The sequence below is a fragment of the Leptonychotes weddellii genome, chromosome 4, assembly GCF_054177405.1.
Source record: "Leptonychotes weddellii isolate Sample4059 chromosome 4, ASM5417740v2, whole genome shotgun sequence".
Taxonomy (NCBI): domain Eukaryota; kingdom Metazoa; phylum Chordata; class Mammalia; order Carnivora; family Phocidae; genus Leptonychotes; species Leptonychotes weddellii.
In genome coordinates, this window is record NC_138372.1 from 113,117,815 (window position 1) to 113,132,020 (window position 14,206).

General features: G+C 38.5%; 1 protein-coding gene across 3 annotated transcripts in view; it reads left to right on the forward strand.

The window, feature by feature from the left end:
- LOC102733166 (phosphatidylinositol 3,4,5-trisphosphate-dependent Rac exchanger 2 protein) overlaps positions 1–14,206 on the forward strand; it is a 197,125-nt gene that overhangs the window by 84,977 nt on the left and 97,942 nt on the right. For all 3 annotated transcript variants that reach the window (XM_081816086.1, XM_081816084.1, XM_081816085.1), the window contains exon 7: positions 9,919–10,052. In XM_081816086.1, the coding sequence (XP_081672212.1) occupies positions 9,919–10,052 (134 nt within the window). The remainder of the gene's footprint in view (positions 1–9,918; positions 10,053–14,206) is intronic.

A 14,206-nucleotide genomic window follows, 5' to 3' on the forward strand; every position in this document is an offset into this window, starting at 1 on the left:
TATTGGGCGCCTGGGTGGCTCAGTCGGTTAAGCGACTGCCTTCGGCTCAGGTCATGATCCTGGAATCCCTGGATCGAGTGCCGCATCGGGCTCCCTGCTCAGCGGGGAGTCTGCTTCTCCCTCTCCCGCTCCCCCCTCTCGTGCTCACTCTCTCTCTCTCTCAAATAAATAAATAAAATCTTTTTTTTTTTTTTTTAAAGATTTTATTTATTGGGCACCTGGGTGGCTCAGTCGGTTAAGCGACTGCCTTCGGCTCAGGTCATGATCCTGGAGTCCCGGGATCGAGTCCCGCATCGGGCTCCCTGCTCGGTGGGGAGTCTGCTTCTCCCTCTGACCCTCCCCCCTCTCGTGCTCTCTCTATCTCATTCTCTCTCTCAAATAAATAAATAAAATCTTTAAAAAAAAAAAAGAGAAAAGAAAATTCTTCAGACTTCCACATTAAATTCTGTAATGGAGCTTTGAAATTTAATAGTTTTTCATGAATGCTGACTGTATAATTGGCAGCTGATTACATACCTCAAATTATAGAATCAAAATTATTCAGCTTCTTCACAAATTCGATTCTGAATCGTTACTATTTTCTTGCTGGATCTTGGGCCATGAGGCACCCACAGTGGGAAGAGGGGCCTTTGGTGAGGAGTGTTGCCAACACGGACTGCCGAGTCCTGGCCTTAGTGACTGAGGTCATTGTTTGTTCATCCATTTCACACTGATCTTTTCACCATTTTGGTGATATTTAAATGGTGTGCTTTGTAAATCTGACAAAGAAAATCCCTGGAGAATGATTGAAACCTGAAACCGCAGCATGGTATGAACTATGTAGTTAATGATAAACCTAAATAATCATAACCACGCAGCTATCCCTAATATCCATCACTGTTAATTCATGCCAACTCTGATTTTATTAATGCTGTATTATTGCAGTGATCACACTGCATTTAATTCTATGTTTACATACCTGTTTCTTCCACAAGTATCTGGAACAAAGGTCATGTCTCATGCCTTGAGTCTCTGGCATCTAGGACAGTGTCTCATACATAGCGGGTTGGGTGGTAATTAAACACAGATATAGTTATATTGTAGTTATGTATTAATTGTCAGTGGCTGGGCGCCTGGGTGGCTCAGTTGGTTAAGCGACTGCCTTCGGCTCAGGTCATGATCCTGGAGTCCCTGGATCGAGTCCCGCATCGGGCTCCCTGCTCGGCGGGGAGTCTGCTTCGTCCTCTGACCCTATCCCCTCTCATGTGTTCTGTCTCTCTCATTCTCTCTCTCTCAAATAAATAAATAAAATCTTAAAAAAAAAATAAAAATAAAAATAAATAATTGTCAGTGGCTGCTCACTATTTTTTGATATTTTTGGCTCTTTTGGTTAGTAGCAGTGATTCTGACCTAGTTCTGTTATTTGTTACATTTTTCTGGTCCTTTGATGTTCTCTAATCCTCTTAAGCATCCTGTTCTGGATTATGGTTTACAAATATATACCATGCAAGATTTTTTATTTCCTCAAATTAGAGTGGAACACTGTGCCGTTGTTTGAAATTCAGTCTCTGTGAATGGATTTTCATAGTTGCGGGTTCTGTTTGTTTTGTCTGAGGACATACACAGATAGGCTTCCCTCACTGTAGTTCCCCTTTGCACCTGCCGGGGCCATGGTGAAGGAGGCAGGATGACATAGGTTTCTACAGGCTGGAGTAGAAAGAGAAGCTTTTGGAAGGAGAGGCACTGGATGAAGTCGACTTCCACCCCTGGCCACAGTTACTTGTGGATGGTTACTTCTCACCTTGAACTGTCAGTCAGCCTTCCTTTCCTGATTTAATGAAAGCAGTCAGGATTAGAACCATCCATGGAACTTCCTGGCTGGGGTTTTGCTGTATTTAATTCTTTTTTTTTTTTTTTTTAAAGATTTTATTTATTTATTTGAGAGAGAGAATGAGATAGAGAGCATGAGAGGGGGGAGGGTCAGAGAGAGAGGCAGACTCCCTGCTGAGCAGGGAGCCCAATGTGGGACTCGATCCCCGGACTCCAGGATCATGACCTGAGCCGAAGGCAGTCGCTTAACCAACTGAGCCACCCAGGCGCCCTGTATTTAATTCTATATATATAATTCATCACAAGCATGATTTTACATGATAAATGTCACTTCCTAAAGGGAAATGTGCGTTAAAAAAGATAAATCATCTAGATGATAAAAGTACATTATTTTGGTTATTTATTTTTTAAGGGATTGCTAAGACAGCAGAACTCTGAATCATATGGGTAAACACATTACTTAAAAATATCTGCATTGAATATGTACATGTACATATCACATTATGTGTAATGGCTTTAGGGTAGTTCAAAATTAATGATTTATGCAGGCCCTCTTACTTTTTAAAAATAATTCTTTTACATCTTACCTCTCAAATGTTGGTTTATGACTCTGTGATGTATCACTGTACTGTTAAAGTAGCTTATTTTCATGGGCAGTATTTTTTTTCACAGTCACATGAAATTCCATCTTTGTAAAGGTATTTCTATAGTTCAGGTTTTTTCAGTTTTTTTTTTTTCCCCAGTGAAATAATCTGCTGCCTTCAACATCTACACGGTGACCCATGAAACACTGTGCAAAGCTGATTTAACTAAACATCTTTCCCTTTCTTTTACCTTCCTTCCTTCCATCCTCCTTTCTCTCTTTCTTCCTTCCTTCCTTTCTCTCTTTCTTCCTTCCTTCCTTCCTTTCTTTCTTTCTTTCTCTTTCCTTCCTTCCTTCCTTCCTTCCTTCCTTCCTTCCTTCCTTCCTTCCTTCCCTCCTTCCTCCCTCCCCCATCCCTCTCTCACTCCCTCTCTCTCTCTCTCCCTCTTTCCTCCTAAAACTTTACGAACAGAGAAGCCAACTTGCTAGAGATTTATACCAGGAGAAAATGTTTAACACATTGTTTGGTGTGTTGTAGAAATGTTAAAAGCCTGACTTTAGTATTCATCTTGAGAAAGGCATTTATCATACATGGTTGTTCAATGACTAAATACAGATTTGCCAAAGAATAGATTTCTAGATTTAAAAATGAGCATCGATTTTCAAAATGAAGATAAAATACTAACTAGGTTATGTAACATTATTCAGGTTTAAGTGAATATTCACCAGTGATGAAATGTACCACAGGTGACCATGTGGTGTATTTGCAAGCATGTTAATGTGATCAACGCCCATCTGCTGTGGGCACTGGGGAGCAGTCAGGACTACCTCGGGCAGAGACCTGTGCTCACCTCAATCTCCATGTCACAGGGTTGCCGTACTATGCCCTTGAGCACCTGGATTCAGGTACTCAAAGCCTCCAAAGCAGTTTTACTTGGAATGTTGACAGAATACCACATGCAGCAGCATTTACTGGAATGACCTGGGACCTTCCCCACCTTTACTCAGTTTCAATCTCTGAACCTGGGAATTTTAAGAAGCCCATCAAGTGTGTCTCCCAAACTCTATAAACTTTGAGAACCATTGCCCTAGAGGCTTTGCTCTCTTCTGATGATCTGCCTGGCTAGTTTTACTGCTTCCACATTTGTTATTTTCTAGTTCACTCATCTGACATTGTCATTTTCATAGACTTTAGTGCTCCTGACTCTTACCTAGCAATCTGATGCTCATAGCCATACTTTATTTCAATTTCTCCTATGAATTTTGTAGCTTGACTTCTTTATTCCTAACTCTCTAGAAACTTTCCTGGCATTTCTAGGTAAATGAAAAAAAAATCGCATGTAGTTTCAAAATATCATAAATTTCATTTACTTTAAAGATAAAGTTGTGAGATTATTATTTTTTTTTTACTACAGAGAAAGGTAGATTTATCATGTAAGCGAGGGGAAACTATGCCACAGCATTATTTAAAAAGAGACACTTATTAATTATCTATTTGTACATGGGATGGATTTGAAGTGAGAGGCACATCATGACTATACAGAAGACTGTATATACACTTGGTCAAATTTTCTTCAATATTTATAAAATTGTGCATATCTGTGGTTAAAAAATTCTTAATGATTTCTAGCTGCCACTGTCATAGAAATCATGCACAGATTCCCATGGTAAATCAAGAGCACAATGGTTATTCTTTATCATCTATGAGATACACGTGGTATAAAGAGAAATGCTACAGGCCATTCTTTTAGGAGTTTTTTAGACAAATGTGTATGTTCGACACAGATTCCTTTAAGTTGCATAAGCAGTCCTCTGGGAATTATTTAATTATTCACTGAAGAGATTTCATGTGGTAATAGTAGATTACTATGGTAGAAGATAGTAAAGGTAGATACTGTACTAATTCTTAAAGTTTGCTGTTAACTATTAAAGACATCTCACCTCAGTGATAGAAATGTCTCAGTAGGATTTAGTAAAATATAATATGAGTGATGTTATGTTTATATTGTGAGATATACTTTGAAGCATAACAAGATGGTTGGGCTTGATGTCATTATCCCACAAAATTTCATTAATAGATTATTAAACAGATACTTTGGGTTGTTATGAAAAGAAGTGTTGCCCTCACAGAGGTCAATTAATCTTATTCTGATTTTTGATCAGGAGCTAGGAGCTAATGGGAACCTATGATAATGACTTAAACATAATGTATTTTTTTAAGGTTTTCTTTAATTTAAAAATTTTTTTTAAGATTTTACTTACTTATTTGAGAGAGAGAGAATGAGAGAAAGAGAGCATGAGAGGCACGAGGGTCAGAGGGAGAAGCAGACTCCCTGCTGAGCAGGGAGCCCAGTGCGGGACTCGATCCTGGGACTCCGGGATCGTGACCTGAGCCGAAGGCAGTCGCTTAACCAACAGAGAGCCACCCAGGAGCCCCCTTTTTTAAAGATTTTTAAAAAATATTTATTTGAGAGAGTGATAGCGAGAGAGAGCATGAGTGGCGGGCAGGGAGAAGCAGGCTCCCCGCTGAGCAGGGAACCTGACACAGGGCTCCATCCTAGGACCTTGGGATCATGACCTGAGCTGAAGGCAAATGCTTAACCGACTGAGTGGGTGCCCCGGCTCAGGTGCCCCAAAACACAATGTATTTATATATTAGTGAGGGGTTTGAGAGTTTGCTCAATGATTTTGCTCAATCATTCAAAAGTCAAACTATTTAAGTATACGATAGAGGAAAATGATTGAGATGCTTTGCTGACTAATGGAGCACTTTGAATTAATTGTAAGATGGGATTGCCATAAATGTGCTAATATAATCTTATGGTATCAAGATACGTATTGTAGGGGACTGGAGTAATAATAAAATAAATAAATAAATAAATAAATAAATAAATAAATAAATAAATAAATCACTATCTGATTTATTTGCCAGCTCACATCCGAGTGGTTGTGCTCACTTCTAGAGGTGTTACATATTAAGGGAGACCCTGACAAACTGGAGAAGGTTCAGAGGAGGACTTCAGGGATCTTGCAGGTTTCTCAAATCAAGCCATAGGATGAATGGTCAAAAGCAATGCTAGTTATCTAGCTTGGAAGGCAGAAGGGAAGTGTACTGGCTGTTTTCAGATACTGGAGGGCCAGGCCTGTCATAATGAAGAGGGTATTCCTCTACTCCCAGGAGGCAGAAGTAGAGTCAGTGAGTAGAAAGGGAAGTAGAATTTGGTTCTACGATTAGAAAAATCTTTCTACTAAGTAGAGTGGCTAAGTAAAGAAATAGCTTTCTTAAGAGGGAATGAACTTAATTTTACTAGAAGTGTTCAAGAATAGGCTAGAAGGCCTTTTTTTGTCAGGGCAAAAGTCAGTGTTCTCTGAGGCAACAAGATGTGTCTACCCTCAAAAACTAGAAAATCAGAAATAACACTGTCTTCAATGAGTTAAAGCATAAAAATCAACATAGAGTGAACCACAGCAGAGGTCAGAAATAAGTGAAGTCTCCTTGAAGAAGAAAATCATCTTTAAAACCAGCAATGTTAATTGTACTAGCCTTTATTGAGTCCTTTTCTGTGCTAGGCATTGTGCTGGGAGTTTTATATATATTGTCTGTTAATTCTGTGAATAAATTAAGTACTATTATCCTTTTCTACGTTGGTTAGAAGGCATGAACAATAGCTACAGAATCAAAGGAGTCATTCAGAAATGTGATTTGTTTGTAGTGGAAGCTGAGAAAAGAGAGAGCAAGGAGAGAGAGACACACAGTGAGACAGATAGACTTTGGATGGTCTTGTCCCGGTGGTAGATTGTGCTCTTTGCTTTCAAACTGCTCTAATTCTTAAGTCTAGTTCACCAAGATATCCTCCCCGCCCTCCCCGCTTCCTTCCTTCCTTTTTTCTGCTCTCTCTCTCTCTCTCCCTCCCTCCCTCTCTCCTCTTGGTATATAAATGAACAACTGCAGCCCCATCTATACGTTCTGTTGAAGGTCCTCCTCTAATAGTCCAGGCATGCCTCTGACTTGTTTAATGCTACAGTCTGAGCAAGCTTCCTGCTATAAAATTGGCTTTTTTATTAGAAATCAAAGATACAGCTGCTGACGGGCAGTGCTCAGTCTCTCCAACACCTGACCTATGGGAAGCTAGCTAGCTAGCATGGCCCTGCTCTTCAATTCAGTCTGTTCACAGGACAGGAGACAGTTTTTCTTAACTGGGAAGCGTGACTTCATTAGAAAGTGTTTGTGGCACTGACAAGATAAAAGATACGAACAAACAAGAACTTGATGGTGGAGAGCAATTCAAATAACATGCAGACAGGTCACAGGAAGACAAAGACCGGGAAAAGGCCCCGGGGTATGGTCAGTGGTCAAACTCTCAGTGGTGGTCAGCAATCGTGTCCTTTCCTCTGTGACTGTCTGGTTGTGAGTTTTTTTTTTTTACTTGTGTCAGATTCTTTCTGTTTATAATACAGCTTTCCAGTTAGGAAGTTTACAAAGGGAGATTGTGTTGGCCATATTTATGGGAACATTCAGTGTGGATGTCAGGTATTTTTATGATCAAGAATAATATACCTATTTTTTATTTTACACATTAGTTCTCGTGAGTTCTTCAGAGCTTGAACAATATCTCCTGTGAAACTGTTTAAGGGGATGGAATAAATGACCTCTAACCACTATACTAATTTACGTTAAATTCTTCTTATATTTATTAATAAAGATTATAATCACAAACAAGGTGGAAATGTATGGTTAAGATTTCTCTCAAGTATGGGGGTGATTGGGTGGCTCAGTCGATTAAGTTGGTTTTGGCTCAGGTCATGATTTCATGGTCCTGGATCGAGCCCTGTGCATCTGCCACCCTGCTCAGTGGGGAGCCTGCTTCTCTCTCTCCCTGTCCCTCTGCCCCTCCCCACCACTTGTGCTTGCTCACTCTCTCCCTCTCTCAAATAAATAAAATCTTTAAAAAAAAAAGATTTTTGTCAAGTAGGAAGACATCTACTAATACCTACCTGTAATTATATTGGGAACTTACTTGGAAGACTGGTTAATATGCAAATTAGAAAAACATCTGCAGTTACCATTTAATAAGATAACAAGTTAGCTTCTTTGCTTTACTTTTTTGGGCTACTATGAGAAATAGTCTAAGGTGAAGTATTTTGTACCTTTTGTAAAATTGTTACCAGTAAAGCCACTTTCATAACATTGTATAGTTCCCTGTGCAAGAATCAATGTGATGTTTCCTTGTTTACATTTTTAATACTATTCTATCTTAATTTTTTTCTGAGGTAGGGATAGTATTTAAATAAGAAATCGTTACCACTGAAATTGGGATTTATATTCATATTTGATGACAGTTTTTACTTAATTATCACATGATGAAGGATATGAAATTGTGTAAATTTTTAATAGATCTCTAATTATATGTCCACCTTTGTGATGAAAGAAAAAAAAGAAAGGAAATGTCTTAAATCTAAAATATTTTATAATGGCTGGTCACCAGAGGGGAGTGGGTGGGGGGATAGGTGAAAGAAGTGAAGGGGATTAAGAGTACACTTATCATGATGAGCACTGAATAAGGTATGGAATCGCTGAGTCACTGTATTGTGCCACCTGAAACTAGTATAACACTGTATGTTAACTCTCCTGGAATTAAAATAAAAAAACTTAATAAAACAAAATACTTAAGTTAAACATAAAAACAAAAAATAAAATGTGTACGTAGGGATGCCTGGGTGGCTCAATCGGTTAAGCGTCTGCCTTCGGCTCAGGTCATGATCCCGGGGTCCTGGGATCGAGTCCCGCATCGGGCTCCCTGCTCCGCGGGAAGCCTGCTTCTCCCCCTCCTCTACTGCTCCCCCTGCTTGTGTTCTCTCTCTCTCTCCCCCCTCTCTCTGACAGATAAATAAATAAAATCTTTAAAAAAATAAAGTTAGTAAAAAATAAAAAAATAAAAAATAAATAAAATGTGTGTGTAATATAGACACTCAACACAATCACATTCGTTTAATTTCCAATTTGGGAAGTTTCTTATTGACAGGTATCAGTTGTCACCATAATTTAAATTTTTATAATCAATCAGAAAAACTATTATCAATGATTACTGTGGAAGTACGAAATTAATGGTCTGATTGTTAAATATCAAAAATAAAAAATAAAAGCATTAAGTTTAAAAAGAGTCAGAAATTTATCCCTGGATTTAAAAATCCCCAGACATATTGAAAATAGAAGTATTCTTGCAGAGCATGCTTAACAGCTATCTACATAAAACTTTTTTTTTTTCTTTTTTGTCTAACTCAGTGCATTAGTTGTGATAGTTTAGGTTGTAGAGACAAATAGACGGCCACATTTATAATGGCTCAAATTAGATGTTTTATTTATTTATTTATTTATTTATTTTTTTTAAAGATTTTATTTATTTATTCATGAGAGACAGAGAGAGAGAGAGAGAGAGAAGCAGGCTCCCAAAGAGCAGGGAGCCCGATGCGGGACTCGATCCCAGGACCCTGGGATCATGACCTGAGCCGAAGGCAGACGCTTAACCATCTGAGCCACCCAGGCGCCCAAATTAGATGTTTTTGATCAGCTCACACAACAATCCAATGCTTGTGCTCTGCTTCATTGTGCACCTTTCCTCTGTTTGCAATTCAGGCTCCTTCCATCTTGTGGCTCCTCTCAATGGTTAGCGCTTGTGTTAAGACCCAGTTTTGTCACTAATCATCTGACCTTAGTGTGCACTCAGTGAAGGCTTATTTAATGAATGAGCATGCCTATGCTAACTTTTAACTTGGGTAAAAGACTATGGAAGGTTGCTCTCTTTAAATAGTTTTTTTCCCCCCCTTTAATTTCTTCTTTTTTCTTCCTATCAATCCTAGGAGTGGATAAATAAATTGAGACCCGCTAAAAATTTAGAGAACTTCGTGTACTTTGTGATGTATCCATGGAACTCTTTTCCCATACCAGGGAAAGAGAGGAGGAGGAGAGGAGTACTAGGGACATGAATGTTATGCGTCACTTTGAAATCATCTCCTTTTAAAAGAACATAGTAACATGTATCATCCATGTTTATGTATGCATACATGTGTAAGAAAGCTAAAAGAAGACACAGAATCTCTTAGCCACAGTTGTATCTGCTCAGACTGACCAGGAGTCTGGGAGGCAAGGAGACCTCCATCCAATGTATAAATATTTATGGTGTTTCAACTTCTGTCCATATATTGTATCTTGAAATAAAAACAAACAGACTTTTTTTTTTTTAAAGATTTTATTTATTTATTTGAGACAGAGAGAATGAGAGAGAGAGAGTACATGAGAGGGGGGAGGGTCAGAGGCAGAAGCAGGCTCCCTGCTGAGCAGGGAGCCCGATGCGGGACTCAATCCAGGGACTCCAGGATCATGACCTGAGCCGAAGGCAGTCGCTTAACCAACTGAGCCACCCAGGCGCCCCAAACAAACAGACTTTTAAGGAGAAGTAGAATTACACACAGAAGTTTCTGTTAAGTAATCAAACATTGTCTCCATTTTTTTTTTTTTTTTGACCTAGGGATCCAACGTCACCGACACCTGCACTGAGATGCTAATGTGTGGCGTCTTATTGAAAATTTCTTCTGGAAATATTCAAGAACGGGTGTTTTTTCTTTTTGATAATCTTCTGGTGTATTGCAAAAGGAAACACAGGTAAGGTGATAAACAGGTAATACTTCAGAAATTACTTATTAACCTCGAAAAAAAATTTTTAATAAAAAAAGAAATTATTTATCAGTCTCACGAGTTCAACCTTTTCCTCTGTGCTCCTGGGAACTCGGGATCTCCTCAGTAAATTTCACATACTCTCAGCCTATTCTCTGATTGTTCTCTTTACCTTCTTGTAAAACCTGACTGAAATGTGACTATCATTCAATAACACTACCTCCCAGGAACCTTCTGGAGGAAAAAATTTTTTTCTGTTGCTAACCCACATGTCTCAGGCCCTGTAGGAAAGGTGGGTGTGTCTTCTGTGTTTCCCAGTGCTGCTTCCCAATCATTTCCTCCTCTTCCTCGGAAATATTTTTCCTGACCGCCCCATCTAGTGTAGCCTCCCAGCCATTTTCTATCAACATCTAGAAAATTCTTGCTAATATTTTCTTTGTTATTTATTTATTTGTTGCCACCTTTACTGGATTAGACTGTAAAGTCCATGAGAACAGTGGTCTTGCTGCGTATTCTGTGCTATTTCCCCAGAGACTGGACCTGCCATGTAATAGACACTCAAGAGGTATTTGTTGAATAAATGAATAAATAAATGAATGAATGAAACCCAAGCAAGTTCCTGGTATAGCTTAGCCATCATTAGTTTAAGTAGTTTAATGTAGCAGTGTTATTGCTGTAATGTTACTTGTTTTAAAGCATGGATATAATTTTTTCTTCAGAAGGTAGTTATATTATAGGATGTTTCCTTGATCTCTTGGCAAAACGTTTTGCAGGTTGTTTAAGCAAAAAAGTAAAGTTGCACTTAATTGGGAAATTTCCTGAGGCTTTATATGCTTCTTCCTAACCATATCTAGGATATATTAGTTTCAGTGAAAAGGTACTAAAAGGCTTAATGAAATTTAAAGGTAAAACAGGTGGGTTGAGGATGCAGGGTTTGAGTGAGTGTTTATTCTAGACTCAGAAATTAGGCCACTATAGCCAAAGATTTTTTGGTAACGTTGAGAATGAGAAGATCAGAACTGATTTATGAGGCAAGATTCTCTTGAAATGGGATTTCCTAAGTCAATGAACAGGATGCCCAGAGCAAGTTCTCTGAACGTTGGCAGCTATGTTGATGACATGGGAGTTCGGCCTCTTGGATTATGGTATCAGAATTCCCTAGCCTGAGACATTACTGTGAAAATACAATGGCACTAACTGAGAAAGCAGAGAAGTGCCCATGTGCCTCGATGAAAGGGGACAGGTTAGGATTAAAGTGAAAAGATAGTTATGGGGCGCCTGACTGGCACAGTTGGTTAAGCGTCCGACTCTTGGTTTCGACTCTGGTTGTGATCTCAGGTTTGTGAGATTGAGCCCCAGATTGGGCTCTGCACTCAGTGTGGGGTCTGCTTGAGTTTCTCTCTCTGCCTGTCCCTCTGCCCCTTCCCATTCTCACATGTGCTTTCTCTCTCTGGCTCTAAAATGAATAAATAAATAATAAATAAATATCTTTTAAAAAAAAGTTAGTTGTTAATCCCTGCCTTAATGAGCTTTTTTAAAAAGATGCTTTTTACCACATATGAAAATGAACTTGTCTATTTTTTTTAGTATGCTCTTCGAAATTCTTTGTGTTTGCAGCAAGATTGGGATTAATAGAAATAGGTTTTAGGAAGATGTAGAAATCCTGTTAATTTTAGTTGAATATAACTCATTAAAAAATTGTAATATTATTCAAGTTGTTTAGGTACAATTGTTTTTTTCCCAGCCTTCTTGAGGACTAGTTGGCAAATAACATGGTAAGATATTTTAATGGTACAACAGGATGATTTGATATACAGCATGAAAGGATTTCTCCCATGGAGTCAATTAACACATTGATCTAGGTGCAGTTATTAAAGGCATCCATTTGAGAATGAGATCTTTTTTTTAAATTACAGTTGATCTTATACTTATTTATATATGTGCCTGCCTTCAAGTCCAAGGTTTTTGCAAAATTAGCCATGTATAATGATGATTTCATTTATGGTCTTATGGCTGTCATTGTTAAATAGGTAAACAACAGGAAAGATTTTGTAAAATTAAAATCCTGAAGTGTTTTTTTTTAAAGATTTATTTATTTATTTTGAGAGAGAGAGAGCAGGGGCAAAGGGAGAGGGAGAGAAGCATACTCCCTGCTGAGTGCAGAGCCTATGTGGGGCTCAATCCCATGACCCTGAGATCATGACCTGAGCCAAAATCAAGAGTTGGGCAATTACCTGACTGAACCACCCAGGTGCCCCCAAAATCCTAGTTTTTGAGCAAATATTCTTAATGTATGTATAATGTGGACAAAATACATAGTGGCTAGAAATGGAAATTACTGAATAAATCTGATTGTCTATTCCCTTCCTGAATTGAAGTAGTGTGAATATACCATCCATTCCCTTCATTTTAGAATACTTCATCCCCTTTACCAAGTACTATTGAAGCTCTAAAGATCGTTTAGTAAGTATGAGTAAACTGAACCTTTTCCAAATTTCCATAGTATTTCAATTGCACAACCCAGGGACTTGATGAATTTAATTCTAGAGTTTACATTCACAAAAGACAAGAGTGCTGATTAGGCATCTCAGCTCTGGATATTTCTAATGGTATTAATCTTAGGAGAAACTAGTATTTAAAAAGATAAAGTGTGTGTAATTTTTTTTTAAATAAAAAAATTTTTTTTTAAATAAAAAAATTTTTTTTTAAATTTTATTTTATTATGTTATGTTAGTCATCATACATTACATCATTAGTTTTTGATGTAGTGTTCCATGATTCATTGTTTGCGTATAACACCCAGTGCTCCATTCAATACATGCCCTCCTTAATACCCATCACTGGGCTAACCCATCCCCCCACCCCCCTCCCCTCTAAAACCCTCGGTTTGTTTCTCAAAGTCCATAGTCTCTCATGGTTCGTCTCCCCTTCCAATTTCCCCCCTTTATTTTTCCCTTCCTACTATCTTCTTTTTTTTTTTTTTTAACATGTAATGTATTATTTGTTTCAGAGGTATAGGTCTGTGACTCATCAGTCTTACACAATTCACAGCGCTCACCATAGCACATATCCTCCCAATGTCCATCACCCAGCCATCCCACCCCTCCCACCCCCCACCACTCCAGCAACCCTCAGTTTGTTCCCTGATATTATGAATTCCTCATATCAGTGAGATCGTATGATACTTGTCATTCTCAGATTGACTTATTTTGCTTAGCATAATACCCTCTAGTTCTATCCATGTTGTTGGAAATGGCAAGATTTCGGGTTTTTTTGGTTTTGTTTTTTTTTTCATGGCTGCATAATACTCCATTGTACATATATACCACATCTTCTTTATCCATTCATCTGTTGATGGACATCTTGGCTCTTTCCATAGTTTGGCTATTAAGGATATTGCTATAAACATGGGGGTGCACGTACCCCTTCAGATCCCTACATTTGTATCTTTGGGGTAAATACCCAGTAGTGCAATTGCTGGGTTGTAGGGTAGATCTATTTTCAACTTTTTGAGAAACCTCCATACTGTTTTCCAGAGTGGATTCACCAGCTTGCATTCCCACCAATAGTGTAGGAGGGTTCCCCTTTCTCCACAACCTCACCAACACCTATTGTTTCCTGACTTGTTAATTTTAGCCATTCTGACTGGTGTGAGGTGGTATCTCATTAAGGTTTTGATTTGGATTTCCCTGATGACGAGTGATGTTGAGCACTTCTTCATGTGTCTGTTGGCCATTTGGATGTCTTCTTTGGAAAAATGTCTGTTCATGTCTTCTGCCCATTTCTTGATTGGATCATTTGTTCTTTGGATGTTGAGTTTGAGAAGTTCTTTATAGATTTTGGATACTAGTCCTTTATCTGATATCTCATTTGCAAATATCTTCTCCCATTCTGTCGGTTGTCTTTTGGTTTTGTTGACTGTTTCCTTTGCTGTGCAAAAGCTTTTTATCTTGATGAAGTCCCAGTAGTTCATTTTTGCCCTTGCTTTCCTTGCCTTTGGCAATGTTTCTAGGAAGAAGTTGCTGCAGCTGAGGTCAAAGAGGTTGCTACCTGTATTCTCCTCTAGGATTTTGATGGATTCCTGTCTCACATTTAGGTCTTTCATCCATTTTGAGTCTATTTTTGTGTGTGGTGTAAGGAAA